Here is a 15,949-nt window from a genome sequence, read left to right on the forward strand (position 1 = left end):
TTTTCCTTCCCCTTTTCTTTTCCACCTATTGCCTTTTCCTATGCCATATGCCTCCCCCTGCCCCCCCGCTTGCCACCACCCCAAGCCCTGGGCTGGCCGAAGGGCTGCGAGGTGCGGGGTGGGTCTGGGAGTTGCGGGGGGCTTTGCATTGATGCATTGATCGCCCATGGTCTCCGCCTGACCTCCCTGCTCCCAGGGAAGCAGTCTCCATGGCTACTGGCCCTTCTCCTCCAGCGCAGACTGTAAATTCCTGCAGGCAAAGCCCAGCCTTGGGGGTGCGAGGGGGGGAGCCGGGAAAGAGTAACCAAAGCCAAATAGAAAGAAAGAAAGGCTGGGAGAAAAAGGGCGTTGCTTGGTTGGGGCTCTCCTTTCCACTCCCCTTTCTCAGGTCCCCAGCATCAGGGCAAGGCGCCTGCTTCCCCCCTCCAGCGCTGCTGCTCCTGCTGCTGCTGCTGCTGCTGCTCTCTTGCAAAACTGGAATTGGCTGGGATTATTTAAGGAAAAAAAAAAAAAAAGAGAAGGAGAAGGGATCAGAGCAGCCGCCAGAGAGAGGGCGATAGAGTCCACTTTCCTCCAACTGCCCTGGGTCTCCTTCCCTCGCTCTCTCCTCTTTAGCAACACCAAGAGCCCCAAACTGAACCCAGAGCAGCTTTTTCCATCAGTTCAGTTCCCTTCCCTCCCTCTGTCTCACACACGGCAAGAAGAGAGCCCCTTCCTCCTCTTGATTTCCCTTCGCATGCTCAGCCTCTTGTTTCCTCTAAAGCACTAGAAATCCCCCCGTCTTGCCCCCACTCCTCCATGCAGACTGGGATTGCAATGGGAGCTTTGCAGATTGCTGGATTTTCCATCCTTTTCTTTCTCCTCCACTCTGGAAACACGCTGGCAAATAAAGCCAGTCAAGGTAAGAGAAAATCTTCCCAGCTTGAAGGTTTGCTGTTTGATGTGTGTGTTAGGCAGCCGGACCTCCTCTTTAGATCTGGGATTTTATGTGCAGGCTGGAGAAATTAGCAGCAATCACAACAAATAGTGGAGGGGATTTTAAATGTTGTTTGCAGATATTCTTGCCTGCTGCCTTTGATTGGGGTTGGTTTTTTGTAAACTCTTTAATGAGTTGCATTTCTTATACTTTTTTTTTTGTTGTTCGGACTCTTTATCTCAAGGCAAGGGGTGCAGAGGCAGAAAATTAGGGTGGGCAAAAAAGTCTGCGCCCATCACAGGGATAATGTTGATGTTTGGAGGGGTTTAGGGGGGCTTTTCTGGTTTTTGGGTTTCAGTGTCTGTGAGATGAGGATAACACCCATGGCAGTGCAGACGAGGAGGGCTCGTTTCGGGCTGGGTTGGAGGGAAGAGACGGCGGAGCTGGTATCTGTAATGCTGGGAGGTTGCATCTGCATTTGTGTGTTTTACATAGGTGTGGGTTGAATCTCAACTGTTGTGCTATAGGGGTGTGGGCTGCAGAAAACTTCGGGTAGCTGAACACAGCAAAGCCTGAAAAATATAGGAGCCCTTTCCCTATCTCTAGAAAAGAGAGGTATGTCCCATCGTTATCAACTTCAGGCTTTTCTGTTTCACTACTCCTGTACTGAGCCAGAGTTTCTCCTTCACAAACGTACACATGTAGCTTTATGTATGCTCTATCTATACCTTAGGTTTTGTATAGCACCTCTATATTTAGTTCAGATTTTTCTCTATCCACACGCGCAGGAGTGCGTGCGCACACACAAACACACACAGCCCTATGTGCGTGATCCCGTTGGCTGTCTCGAAGGGTTTTTTTTCTCCTTAATTCACCACTATCTATACAATCTTTTGGTTTTTCTTTTTTTTTTTTCCATAGCATTTACCAGTATGTAAGATTTATCAAAACCAGCTTTGGCTCTTGCTATTGTAGTAGCTGCGTGTTTATGCGTACAGCGAGATTAAATAGAGTGTGAATGAAATATAGAAGTGCAGGATATAATTAAAGATCTCTTCTAGGCATTAGTAACTGGCGTATTTCAGCCCTGCGCATGGTCGCCTGAGCCCTGTCACCGACAAAGTTAGAAGGAATTTCAAGGCTATTGTCTTATCTGGCTTAAAGTGTTTTTAAAACAATAGGCAACTTTTTGGGAGGGCAGTCTGGGCAAGCACGGGGGAGATTTTCCAGGGCAAAGGTTTGGTAAGCAGGCGTCCAGCTTCACGTAAAGCTTTATGATTTAGGCTTAGAAAGGAATGCCTAGGTTTTTATCCCCCCTCAAATTATCTTGAGTGTATGCATTGCTTTCATTTCTTATCATAATATTTATTTATTAAGGCCTTTTGGTTTCCAGTTCCATTTAAGCCTCAGCCAGAATTGCATTAAAATAGCAAAGTAAAATTCCATCGTGCAGAGACTTGACAGATCCCTTCGGGGAAGGAGAGGGGTGGAGTGGGGGTGGAGAGAGGTGAGCTCAATCCTGCGCCGGGGTGAATCGCCCGCCATATGCCCGGGACAGTGCTGGCTCCTCCCGGCCCCTGGTGAAGGCACAGAGCAGACCCGGGGGGTCCGGCCGCTCTGCAGCCAGGGGGAGTTTGGGATGGAGAGTCAATCCCCAAAGCCGCTGCCCAGAGGGTCCCACAGGGTGGTGAGGGGGAGGTGGATGCGGACGGGTGAAGGTTGGTGCCCGTGGGGATGCTGAGGGAAGCGAGGGCTCTGGGCAGGGGTGGACCCGGTCCTTTTTTGATGAGGCTGAACTCACGGACCCGGGATTACTGGTGGCAGATGAAAACTGTGCTTTTCCTAGGAACCCACTATTGCCTGTTTTTCTGCACGCACAGGCATTGTTGAGCTCTTCAAAGCCACCCTGTGCTCCTGGGTCATGTTTTAATAGGATATTTCTGAAAAGCATCGGGCATCCCCCCTGCATCTGCAGGGTGATGCCCCAAGGATGGGGCACACATCACCCCTCTGCCCTCAGCGAAGCCTTTGCCCTTTCGGGGGACAGACACCCTTGCCAGGTGACTGTCACAGATGGGGGACGGCTCCTCTCCTGTCAGATGGGCTTGTTTGGCTGTGATAACATCACACTGTGGGTAGGGCTTGCTGGCTCATTTCTCGCTCTGAATTACCCCGGAAAGTTTAGTCTGTAGGGAAGGAAGGATTTAGCAGAGCCATCCACCAGGCCTGGAGGGTGTCTGCCAGAGGACCTGGCTGTCTGTGGGGTTTATTGGGTCAGTTTAGGGCTAGGAAAGCTTTCAAGAGGAGAACTGACAATATAAATCCAAATAACGCTGGGGAGGCTCCCAACATGCACTCAGCTGGGATGAAGTATCCCTGTGGTCCCCATGCCAAGCTGCCCAAATGGCCCCAAGCTGCTGCCATACCCACAGCTCCCCTGTTTTTTGGACAGGTAATGCCACCCCCAGTCCCATCGCGTCATCTGTCAGTCCGTCTCACAGCCTGCCAGGCAGAAGAGCCTGTCCTTGAGCTCCCACTCGCAGTGGAGCAGTGCCCTTGCCCATCGTCTGCCGGCAATGGTCCCTCCCTGTGCCCTGGGGAGGATGGAGCCCAAGGGCTGGCAGATTTGCACCCTCCTCTTGTACCAGGCAGAGCCTGGATCCGGCCTTGCCGTGCTCCTCTGGCAGCACCCCCATAACTGGAGACATGTCACGAGATTCACCACCTTCTTCTGCAACCAAATTGCACGTCCCTGCAGATGGTGCCGAGGGAACAGGGCTGGAAGGGAGATGCAGCATCTCCCTGGGGGACCCCAGCACCCCATCTTGCAGCCCCTGGCACTCCCACAGCCCCAGCCACCCACCCAGCGTGGGGTCCTGAGTGGGATCATGGCCCCAGCCCAGCTCCATGTTCACCCTTGGGTAAAACCAGCTCTTTTGTCTGGTGCTGCACAGCCACCCAGGGCTGGAGCCACCATCCCGTGCAAGGGGCTGGATTCAGTGGGGATGCACCTGCAGAGCCTATGCCACCAGGGATTATTTTTTTATTTTTTATATTTTTTTTAGAAGTCTAAAATTTTCCAATTGCAGTGTGGAGATGCTGTTTGATTCCCCTCCCATCTCCACCAAACCTCCTCCCCCTTGGCCTCCGCTTTCCTCCCTCTCATGCATTCACAGTGTGCGACTGTTGTGCCTGTCCCCTCCACCCCTCTGAAATATGAAATTTAAAACTGTAAACATTTCAACATACAGCAGTTCAAAGGAGATCTTTGACTGAGGGTGTCTAACATGCCTGTACCGAGATTAAAAAGGGGAGGGGGGCTTAGGAAGGAGGGAAGAAGAGTTTTTTTGTAACTGCCAACAGGAGTATAAATATTCAGACACCTCGAGTCTTCCAGTGCGGAGATGTATTGCTGTGTCCAAACTGCTCAGGACTTTTTTTTCTTCTTTTATTTTTATATAGATTTTTCCTTTGCAGATGGTCGCACCGGAGTAATCCATTTAGGAAAAAAATATGCATGAATAACCTTAACCTTCACTTACAAAATTATAAGTCCCCCAAGAGGCTTTAGGAGAAGCCTGAGATGGCAAATAAAGTTTGCTCTGTCTCACGACGCTGGAGGAAGCCTGGCCGGCCGCGTTTCGGTGAGGCTGTCTTCCCAGCTGGAGATCTTGCAATTGTTGCTCCTGAAGCCAAAAACAAACAAACAAACAAAATTTTTTAAGGCAAGGCTTGGTCAGCCTGATAAGCCAAAGGAAGAACAACAGCAATGACAGTTACCCAGGGAGATGAACATGCTGTTGGCGTGGAGCATCAAACCCTCCTTGGAGAAATTGAGGCTGAATTGAGCCAAAGCGACCGGGGTTGGCACGAGGAGGTGGGATGGGGATGAAGGGAGTGTTTCCAACCCAGGGGATGCTGGATCTGGTGGTGGATCTAGGATCCATCAGGATGACCTGAGCTGGTGCAGGGGATGTGGAGCTCAACACGGCTCTGCCCGTGTAGGAGCAGGAAGCATCGATGGTGGGGAAAAAAGCCCCTTTTGGGGCGCTGCCAGCTTTGGGGAAGCAAAACCCGGGGCGAGGGGTGCAGAGCAGGGCCTGTGCATGGGGTGATGGGGTCACCAGGCTGGGAACCCCCCCAGGTCCTCGCTGCGACTTGTGGATCCTCGTCCTTCATGCGTGCTCTGTCATTACACAGGGCCAAGCACTGTGGCTGCATCTACCAGGTTCCACCTGCTTTCAGGAGAGCTGGGTGGATGTGTGGGGCGTTGGGCTCCTGCAGTGGGGCTGGTGCAGGGGTCTTCATCGTGTGGTGAGATGCAGACACCCCCTCTGACCTGACCCGAGCACAGGTACCCGCTCAGGGACTGCTGGCACGGCGTCTCCGGTACAGCATCCCTGGCACGGCACCCCCATCCCAGCAACAAGCCATTGCCGAGCACCTGAGTTAGGATCTTGAGTTCAGATGACACATCTTTGGCCAATTTGCAAAAAGCCACCCTGCAAAGCACCTTCCTCCCCTCTCGCCAGCCCCCGGCCCCCATCCCCTCCCAGTGGGATGTCATCGGCTGCATCGGAGCTGCCCGCAGCTGTGCCCTGCGCCCGTCCTGCTGCGGCACAGCACGAGTCACCCTTGCAAGCTCCCCAGGCGAACAAATGATTAATAAACTGCACCACAGTGTCTGAGGTGGTTATTAATACCCTGGTAAAAAGAGCTACTGAAGTTATAAAGCTTTAATTTGGCATTAAGGCAGAGTGGAAACTCCGCATGTCTGCCAACAGCTACACACACATCCCTATACAGACAGGCTGTTAATATATATGCCTATATAAAAATAAAGAATAAAATTAATTTGAAAGAAAAAGCTGAAGCGCTTGCAGAAGAGAGGAAAAGGATGGTGGTTTTGTTTGGGGGTTTTGTCTGGGGGTTTTCTGCTGGGTTTTTGCTGTCCTATCTCAGCCCCCTCCTCAAATTTATTGGGACTTTCAGCCTATGGATAAAACCATCTTTTATTATTTATTATTTTTTTAAAAAACAAAATAAGGAAGTGAGGAAAGAGCCTCAATCCAGGCTCTAAAAATATAAAAGCTGTTGCTTTATCCCCCCTCGCCGTCACGTATCGCGGGTGGCATGATGCCGCAGGGCAAGGCACAAGCGTGGGACCCAGGTGCCCGTGGGCTCCGCCACCGCCTTCCCCACTGGCCTTGGTCAAAGCCCTTCGCCTCCCCGGTGGGTGCGTGCTTGTCCCGGGGGGTTGGCGGTCCCCCCACTTTTGGCACACTCGAAATGGCAGTGGCGTTGAAACCGTCTGCCTCCACTGCCTTTGAAATGGAGAATAAAGCTGCAGCTGGAGCGGAACGGGGCCCAACAGTCAGCACTGGAAAATCCCACCCACAACGGAATAAAAAACATCGCCCAAGGCGCAGGGCGAGCGCCGCAGCCTCCTGCCCTTCGCTGCAAACCCCGCGGCATGGCATGGCGGCGATGCTGAGGATGCTCTTGCCCTCTGATGAGCCCTAATTAGCCCCAAAGTGTGGTGGGATGGGGAGGTGGGGCTGGGCAGGGAGCGGGGGCCACTGGATGTGGGCGAGACCTTGGGTCCCTGACAGCACTCGGCACCTTCATCAAAATTAAATTCTCCGCCTCGTACAAAATCTCTTGGTTCTGGGGACTGGGGGCACAGTGTGCCCATCTGCACTATCCGGTTTGGGCCCGTTTCAGGCAACTTTGGGTGAAAAAGGGCAGCTTTGATTATTCATGCAGGTCTGCAGGGGGTCCTGGCTGGCAAACCCCCCAAAAAAACCCCACATGGATTTGGGACTTGGACTTCAAAAGGTCCCCCTGAGCAGGGGGGACAAGCAGGGTGCATCCCAGCAAGGATTTTGCAAGAGCAAATAGGGACGGGAACATCAATAAGGATTTTTTTTTTTAAACTTCTCTTCGCTTGGCTTGAAAATGAAATCCCTTGTGCCTTGGCGGCGGCTGGAAGCACCTGCAGCACGGCTGCAGGCATTCTTTTGGATGGTGAAAATTCTCCTGCGGGAAAAGTGGGCTGTCCCAATGGCAAACCTTCCTTTTCATGGGAAAATGCTGCTTGCATTGACAAAAATGCAAAAATTTAGTTTTTCAGAGGGCTTTTTTTTAATTCACTACATCATTTCTGAATGATACTTCTTAGGAGCCAAAATTTCAGCATTCTGAAATTAGCATCTTTGCTAATCTCAGGATGGCTCCTGGGGTGCCAAGGAGGGTATTTATTCACTCTTCCCACACACGCACATGCACTTTTTTTCCCCTTTTTTTTTCTTTTTTTTTATCATCTTGTAACCTTTCAGAATGTCTCCAGCCTTGGAAAAATTACAGAGTGGCAAATTTATAATGTTTTCTTTTGTACTTTTGCTGCTGTGTAATCTTTCCAAAGTTAGAGAAGTTTTGAAGTTACAGAATGGAAAAAAAAAGGTAGAAAAAAAAAATAACATGCATGTGCGAGTAGGAAAGGCATGGCATTGTGTGCAGCACCGTGCAGACATTGTTCATTGTCTTGAGTTTTAGGGTGCAGGAGGAAAAAGAAATAGAAAATACACACACAACCCCCCCAAAAGAGAGATTTCTCGCAAAAGGCTGGGAAAATGTCAATGATGTGATGTCCGATCGATGCTTTATGTTTTGGGTGTTTTTAGGGGAAGGAGATGGGGGTTGATGGATGGTCTGTACTGTTTGGGTGCTGGTTCCCACCTGAACGTCAGGGTAGGTGCTCAGGGTGCTGGGACCCAGCACCTCTTGCCTTGGGACCATCGACTGAATGTCCCCCACGCGTCCCCCTGTTCTAGTTCCGCATCCCCCCCACCACCTGCCCAAGAGCCCCAGTGAGGGATGCTGGAGCCAGAGGCGAAGTCACTGTGATGCTGAACAGCACTCGCCAGCGTTGGAGGCACTTCCTCCTGTGCCGAAAGGCTCTTTAAGCCTGAAAACATGGTAGGGAAGGAGTCAGCTCTGCACTCCTGTGGCTTTTGCAGGTTATTTTCCGCTGGCGATTATTTGCACACGTTTTTGGTTTGTAGGATGGGGCCTTTGCAGGTGGGTCAGGGATGCGGTGGGGCGGCCGTGCCCCAGGGCAGGGATGGGGTTTGCAGCCAAATGTGAAGTTTGGCTGGGGAGGGACTGTGCCTGAGCCACGCTCAACTTCCCAAAGGGACAAAAGCCCCCCCCGATCCCCTGCAGGACCCCTGCCGCAGGGTGGGCTGCGAGCCTCTCCCTGGGGATGCCGTCAGGTGCTGGGGTGGTTGCAGTGCAGCAGCACTGTGGCCAGTGCCATGGGTGCTGGAGGCAAAGGTGCCAGCCGGGACCGGGGTGCCGGTCCTCCGTGCAATCCCTCCGTTGTCCCCACCGTGGTGGGTCAGCCTCCAGCCAGTGATTAATGGCCCAAGGGAGGCCATGGTGGCCGCGGGCCATGGCTAATGTCAAATAACAAATATGAATGCGGGCTGTAAATATTTATACAATGCGCAGGCACGTGCCGCCTCCCTGGTGCAAAGGCAAAGCTCTCCTCCCCCCGGCTGGGTGACTCACATCTCCCGGCAAAAAACCACCGGGGTGGCCGGGAGAGGTCTTGGGCCAGCGCTCCCGCGGCCGTGGCCCCCATCCCAGTGGGGCTGGCGGGGCTGCCTGCCCGCCTGAGGCTTGCAGGGATGTTTCATGTCCTTGGGGACGTCCCAGAGCACTTCTGTTCTTGGGGTTGCTGAAAAGCAGCTTTTTAAAGGCAACTTAGAGCTTCACAGCCTCAGGCTCTTCTTTATGGGGTACAGGGAAGCTGAAGGGACCCTCAGATCCCCCTTCCCTGGCGGGACTCTCGCCATCCCTGTGGGAGGCGGCGGAGGCAAACACCCCCCGGGAGCAGCGCTGACACTCCTTGCGTGCCTGTGGAGTTGGAGCAGGGAGCCCGGGGTGCTCTGAGAGCCCTGCCCATACCTGTGGGGCCACGGGTGATGCTCAGCCCCCAGGGGCACCCAGCTGCCTCACACCACTGCCAGGCATTCACAGCCAGAGAGGGGGATGTGCCCACTCCGGGGCAACATGTCTCCCTTACTGCCTGCGCAGGGAAGGCAGAGAGCAGCCAGGTGAGCAGCCTCTTGCTCATAAACCTGTGCCCCATGTGCTCGAGGCTTCTCTGTTTCCCAAATATCATTAAAACCTCCGCTCCCGTGGCCTCCTGCCATGGCAAACCCTTGGGCATCGCTGCTTGAGGCCATCACCGGCACATGATGCTCTGGATGTGATGTCCTGGGTACCACAGCGCTGCATCCTGGATAAGTGGGTTGAGGGGCAAAGCGGGGGTGAGGGGAACATGGATTTTGGCTGTGCCTCTGAGGAAGCCTTGATGTTTTTCCCAGTTCTCCCTCCTGCTTCCCGCTCCCGGCTCCCAGGTTTATTTAATGCGGTCCCTGCTAATTCCTGCACATTCCTCTGCATCTAAGAATAGAAAGCGATGACGATTATTTGGGTGACTGGTCGGCTCAGGAAACGGCTAATTGGAGACAGAGGCTTTCACCTCTGCCTGGGCTGGCTCCAGCCTGGACTATGGGCGCCTGAGTGGTGTTTCCTGCCATCAGACACGCGAAAGGGTTGAGGAGTCTCAGGATGGCTTGTACGAGAGCAGGGGCACAAGCAGTGCTGTTCGGGAGTGCCTGCTGCTCCAGCACTCCATCCTGAGCCCATCAGCCGTTGCGTCAGGGCTGGGTACGGTGAAGCTGCTAAGGAGCAAAGCAGCAGCATTGCTTCCTTGAGCCTTTCTGGTTCATGTGCGGGTTGAAAATTTGGAGGGCTGCTTGGTTTCATTGCCTCGGGTGATGGCTCCCATGGGGAGACATGGAGAGCTCCCCTGGCTCTCCCCATCTCTCCCCCTGCCTCTCCCCATGCAGATGTCGACGAGTGCGTGGAGGGCACCGACAACTGCCACATCGACGCCATCTGCCAGAACACCCCCAAGTCCTACAAGTGCATCTGCAAGTCCGGCTACACCGGCGACGGGAAGCACTGCAAAGGTAGGGGCACACCACCGCCACCAGAGCCGGAGCCCCTCCGACGAGTGACAGCCCAGACAGGTTGGAGGCAGGCAGTGGCTCGTCAGCAATGTCCCCTGCCCTTGCAAAAAGGCTTCTTGTTTACCCCAGGCCACTGCAAACTTTTTATTCCCCTTTTCTGCCCCAAACTCCTGGCCTGTTGACACTGCAATGCATGGGGATAGAGAGGAGTGTGACTGTCCCTGCCAGCGGCAGTGGCAGCTGTCGTGCTCCCTCCCCTGCTCTGCAAAGAGCCACGTTTGCAAGGCTGGGGCTGCCCAGGCCCAGGAGGTCACCTGGGGCTTGTTTTAAACAAAGCTGGGCTTTTTTTAACTGCAGGATTTCCAACCCAAAGACCGCAAAACTGAGTTAGCACATAAAACATGAGAAGCTTAAAAATAAGACATACGGATATAGATATAGGTGATATAGATATGTAGATGTAGATACAGATGTAGATACAGATGTAGACATAGATATAGATGATATAGATACAGATACAGATATAGATATATGCAGCTGAGTGGAGCATGGAATGAAAATGGTTTCCTTGGAGTAGCAACACCATGAAAGCAGGAGCGGGGCAGGGGAAAAATTTGCGGCTCTGCTCAGAGCAGGTCCAGGGTTGGTATGGGCTGAGTACAAATAGCAGAGGGATTAAAGCGTGCTCCAGGCACAGCAAGGCTTCGCTATGGAGACGGGCTGCTCTGCCCTCCACCATCAGGAAATCCCATGAGATTCCCAGAGCACTCAGCAGGTTGCTGCGCTGTGCCAAGGCTTTAAGGCGGCGGGTTAGCTGGAAGTCCAGGGTCTAGACTGGGGAGGACAGGGGATGTTTTTGCAGGGTGTGGAGGGATGCTGTAGGTGATAACGGAGGTGGGGACCTGCTGGGGTAAGCAGAGACAGCAGAGACCTCAGGGCACAATATCAGCCAGGTTGCAAACATGCTGGAGATGGGGAGCAGCACCCGTGCAGTGAGTTGACCATCCTCAGCCAGGGCAGCCCCGCAGTTCTCCTGCCCTCCTCTCTCTGCAGACGTTGACGAGTGCGAGCGGGAAGACAATGCGGGCTGCGTCCACGAGTGCGTCAACATCCCTGGCAATTACCGCTGTACCTGCTATGATGGCTTCCGACTGGCACACGACGGCCACAACTGCTTAGGTGAGGGACAGGTCCTCGGCACACGCAGGGGTGGGTTGCTGGCGTGTCACAGCTGCTCGGCAGCTCTGGCACCTTGGGACCAGCCTGCTGGCTTTCTTTGCCGGGCACATCCTGAGCTCTGACCCCCCCCAAACAGAGCTGGGGGACTGTGGTGGCACTCCCACGGCAGCAAGCCGACTGCAGGCATGTCCTGTGCTACAATGGCTAGCCAGGCACGGGATTGCTCCCCTTTGCACAGGGGTGATGCCGAGGGAGGATGCTCCATGCTGGGAGAAAAACTTGCTCCATGGGTCTGTCCATGGACTGGGGGAGGCTGGGGTAAAACAAGACTGGGAGGGTTGGGTTTGGGGATGCTGGGTGCGAGTTGCAGCACCCTTGCGGCTGCATCCTGCTGCCGCGAGCGGCTGGGCCAGCAGCTCTGCCTTGCTGCCGAAGGCAGGACCAGCTGGCAGGGCTCACCCAGGCCCTGCCGCTCACTCTGCTCGTGCTTGAGGTCAGCCCTGCACCTGCCAAAATAGATGAGTTAATAGCAAATACGGTGGGGATGGGAACCAGCAAAGGGATTGGGTAAATAATCCCTGGGCCAAGACAAACCCAGCATCTGCCTATGGAGCAGCCGTGCATCCTCCCCGCCACTTCCCACCACCCCAAACTCCATCCGGCCGCGGCGAAGCCAAAGCTCCCGGCAGAGCCCTGGGGCCAGCCGGGCTGCCCATGCCCCGGCACCCGCTTCCTCCCGCAACACCCGCAGGTGGGATCGCTGGGGCACGGGGCCGCCCGCCTTCCCTCCACCTGGAGCTCATGCTATTTTCTAATTAGCGTCTGCAGAGGGGTCATTAGTGAGCTCATCACTGGGAGGAGGAGGAGGGGGAAGGGATTATGGACACATACGCTTTGCATTAACCACCATCACCGGCATCTTTGCAGCCTCCTCAGGGAGGGGGGAGATTTACACAGCTGGGAGGAGGCGCGGGCGGGTGGCTCTGCCTTCCTCTCCAGGGGGAGGATGAGCCAGAGGAGAAGAAAGGAAAGCTGGGCTCGGCGAGCCACAGACGTCATGTGTTTACAGAGTTGGGTGGGAGGGGATGGAGGTGGCTGGGGAGCAGCCAGGCGAGGGGGGACCTGGGGGGCAGCCCCAGCTCTCCCCTTGAGCCTTTCCTCGGCTCATCCCAGCACCTCAGCCGTGTTGCTTTGCCATAGGGATGGCGCAGGTTTATTCCCTGGAGCCCGTTTTACAGACAAAGATGTCAAGACCCTCTGCGCTCTGGCTGGGTTTGCTCAGCGGCTGCTCTCGGGGGGCAGCAGAGATGAACCCCAGTGGGTTTTTCCCCATCCTCCTTCCTCCCGGCATCCTGACCGTGCTTTACCCAGCCTGCAAGCATCCCCTCTTAGCCAGAAGAAATCCAGAGGCAAAGCAAAGCAGAGGGTCGTGCCCGGGCTTTGCTGGCACCACAGGCAGTGGCCGAGCCAGAGATGGGTCGGCGTGCCTGCCTGCCGGAGCACGCCAACCCCCCCATCGCCCACCCCAGGCAACCTTTTGAACCAGGACAGGAATTCAAGCCCCCATCCTGACACAGGCCCTGCTGGCTTCTACCCATCTCCATTGTATTTAATAAAACAGGTATTAGAGCAGCGGAGTCTCATTTCAGCCATCGGGTTTGAATGGCTTCCTCCTCATTTTTGTGCGGAGCTTGAAGGAGAAATCGCAAGACGTTAAGCCCTTGTTATAAGCAGGGGGATTTGAGGAGCGTTATTGGCATCTGCAGGACATAGCTTGGCTGGGATGAACCTCGGAGGAAGCCACAAGCCTCCTGCCATCACAGAGGATGTCCCTTTTGTGTCTGGCTGCAGCCCAGCTGTCAGCCCTAGCCTGCCCCGCAGGCACCCAGGTGTGAGATGATGTTTTCAACACCTCCTTTCCAAGGTAGCCGGTGTGTGGGGCGCTCCTGGGCTCTGCTCCTGTGGCAGTTTCCAGCTGGAGCTGCAGCCCTGCTTTGATTTCTGAGCATCCCCCGGGGTTCCAGCATCCCCTGGGGCTTGCCTGGGGCTGGGACACAGTGCAAGGCACCCGTGCTGCTTGGGCATCCATCTGTCCATCCATCTCCTTGCCCAAAAGCAAGGGGTTTCAGTGCGTGCCGTGGTGCTGGGGGTGCCCCTCCCCGGTGCGTGCCATCACCGAGCCGCTATTCCAGCGTTTCCAGCAGCCGATGCTGGTGGGGCTCAGCTTTCCTCTCAGCCGCCAGCTCTGCAACGCTCAAGTTCACGGGAGGTTTTCTTTGGCACAGGGCCCCTCGCTCCCCGGCCCAATGCCGTTGCCTGGGCAGAGGGGGCAGGGGCGACTGCAGCAGAGGTTTGCCTCTCTGCCCGAGCTCGGCATTCTGGTTGCTCTCAGGGCACCGGCAGGTTCAGCTTGGACCACTGTCCCCAAAAACTCTCAGGAGAGAGCAATGGGCTGTTGCTCTTCATTAAATGAGGGATTTGCTGGGATAGAGCAGGAGCAGCCCAGGGTGAGGGCATCGCCGCTGCCAGGGGTGTGCACTTCAAGCCGCTTCCAGCCTTGGTTTGTTAAACCAAAACAGGCACGAGGGCAGCAGAGCTGCTGGGGATTTGAGACTCCTTACAAGTAATTATCCCTGCTCCAGGCTAAGGTTTCCCAGCTCCCCCTAATGAAGTGCAGGCATCCCGATCCGGCGACAGGCTCGAAGGGACTGGGAGTGGGGGGTGGCTGCAGCTGGCATCCCAGCCAAGCATTCTGGGTGCTTTGGGGGTCCTGGGACAAGGAAAATCCCTTTCTCTGTGGTTTGGTGTTCCCTCCTGTAAAACGAGGCCAGACCTTTTTTGCTCATCAGCCAGGGAAGCTGTATGGCCTCTGTGACCCACCCCTTGATGTGCTTTGACTTCATCCCCTGCAGCCCCTTTCTTCTAGCTGGGGGATCACGGATGTAAAGCAGAAATAATGTGCTACCTAGCAAACTTGTCATACCCGGTTCCCCATCCCCTCAGTGTGCCACGGAGCCATGCTTACCCCCTGCCACCTTCCCTTTGCAGACCTGGACGAGTGCTCGGAGGGCAACGGTGGCTGCCAGCAGACCTGTGTCAACATGATGGGCAGCTACGAGTGCTTCTGCCGGGAGGGCTTCTTCCTCAGTGACAACCAGCACACCTGCATCCAGCGCCCCGAAGGTTAGTGCGTGGCGTCTCCCTGCCCCGGGACACCCTCCATCCCCTGCATTTATCAGGCAAGTCTGTCCCCCATCACCTCTGGCCACCCCTGCATGGTGCCTGGCTTTGGGTGCTGTTGCTGGTTCATGACCCTTGTCGGTGCTGCAAATTTAAAAGCAGATTTATTCTGAGCACGTTAGGAGAGGATGATGTGGGGCTAATAAACATCTCCGTAACAAAACCCTCGCAGGCCCCTTAATCAAGCACAATAATGCCAAATGGAGGATGTTAATCCTGTAGCCAGAGCATTTTATTAAACAAAAGGTACCCAGAGAACCTCACACCACTCTGCAAGACTCGTCTTCTCTTGCCAGGTCTTGCAGAGCACCAAGCCCTTGTCTCAATATCAGCTCTAAATTGCTGCCGTCTGGAGCAATCTCTTAGCCAAAATAGGAGGAAATGAGAGATTTTTGCGTCTCTGCTGATTTTTATCTCCCCTGCTTGGCAAAGCCAGCTGAGTGTTTTTGCTTTCCTCCTTCCCTCTTCCCAGCTGCGTTGGTCTCTCCAGCTCCCTGGAAAATCTTGCCCAGCCCAAGATGGCTCAGCAGCCTCAGTGGCATCTCCTGCATCCCCTGTGTGCCCAGGAGAAACGAGCTGGCTGCTCTGTCCCCCCCCAGTGACACTGGTGGGTGGCCCCCACTGGGGACAGGGATGCAGGTGCTGGGTTTTGAGCTGGTTTCTGAGCTGAACGGCTGCAAAGCGTCGTCGGCCTGGGGATGCCTGTGTTGCTTCTGTACCCTGAGACTGATTTTGTAGCTGCTATGTGGTCCCTGAACTTGGGCTCAGGAGCGGCTGCTGAGGACAAGGGGTGGAAGGGTTGCAGCTGGTCCCTGGGCTGTGAGCCTGGAAAAAGCCGAGAGCAGAGGGCAATTCAAGTCCAATGTTAAAGCCTGTTCTGACTTTACTCCTGGCTTCTTGGGCACTGCCAATGAAGAAGCATTCAGTATTAGAGAGCTAAACCTCAATGTTACGGCTGCTTCCTTCCTTCTGGGGTCCTTGCCAGCTCCTTGTCTCTCTTCTCTTACCCTGGCAGGAGGCTTTCTCCTTTCCCTCTGCTCTTTCTCTGTTTCTCTGTCTCCTTCTTGCTTTCCTCTCTCCCTCCTGATGCAGAGGGGATGAAATGCTGCTGGGTCAGGAGAGCCGGGGGATGGATCCCAGGACACTCCTCTGGCAGCACTGCGACCCTCTCCCTTGCACTGGCCAGTCCCTTCCAGTAAGAAGATGCCAAGGGTTGGGGCTCGCTGGGGTATTGGTGCCTTTAAACCCTGTCACACTCAGCCCAATGATGACAATGGAGCCACCAAAAGCAAAAGGGGCAAGTAGGGTCCTCACACCGTACCAGTGCAAGAGCAGATGATGATGTTATAGGGAGAGGAAGGATTAAAGGGGGTGCAAAGCTCAAGGGCTCCTTTCCCAGGCGGTGGCTGTGGGCACCAAGGGATTGCTGTGTCCCAGCATCTTGCAGCAGAGGAGGATCCTGTGCCTGGGTGGAATTGCCAGGGGACTCTTAGGAAAACAGTGTGCGGCTGTCCTGGCCTGGAAGGGAGCCAGGAGACACGGATGCCAGAGCTTGCATCTCTGCTGGGAT

At 54.8% G+C, this 15,949-nt stretch overlaps 1 protein-coding gene across 3 annotated transcripts in view; it reads left to right on the forward strand.

Moving 5' to 3' along the window:
• The first annotated feature begins 572 nt into the window (after nt 1–572).
• SCUBE3 (signal peptide, CUB domain and EGF like domain containing 3) overlaps nt 573–15,949 on the forward strand; it is a 38,785-nt gene continuing 23,408 nt past the window's right edge. For all 3 annotated transcript variants that reach the window (XR_015705756.1, XM_087762313.1, XM_087762314.1), the window contains exons 1-4: nt 573–901; nt 9,838–9,960; nt 11,014–11,139; nt 14,188–14,322. Coding sequence is in view for 2 of the 3 variants with exons in the window: in XM_087762313.1 (XP_087618439.1) it covers nt 799–901; nt 9,838–9,960; nt 11,014–11,139; nt 14,188–14,322 (487 nt within the window). In the remaining variant the exon portion in view is untranslated. The remainder of the gene's footprint in view (nt 902–9,837; nt 9,961–11,013; nt 11,140–14,187; nt 14,323–15,949) is intronic.

This window comes from Nipponia nippon, unplaced genomic scaffold (genome assembly GCF_047370975.1).
Source record: "Nipponia nippon isolate SJK-2023a ecotype South Korea unplaced genomic scaffold, ASM4737097v1 scaffold_25, whole genome shotgun sequence".
Classification (NCBI taxonomy): Eukaryota; Metazoa; Chordata; class Aves; order Pelecaniformes; family Threskiornithidae; genus Nipponia; species Nipponia nippon.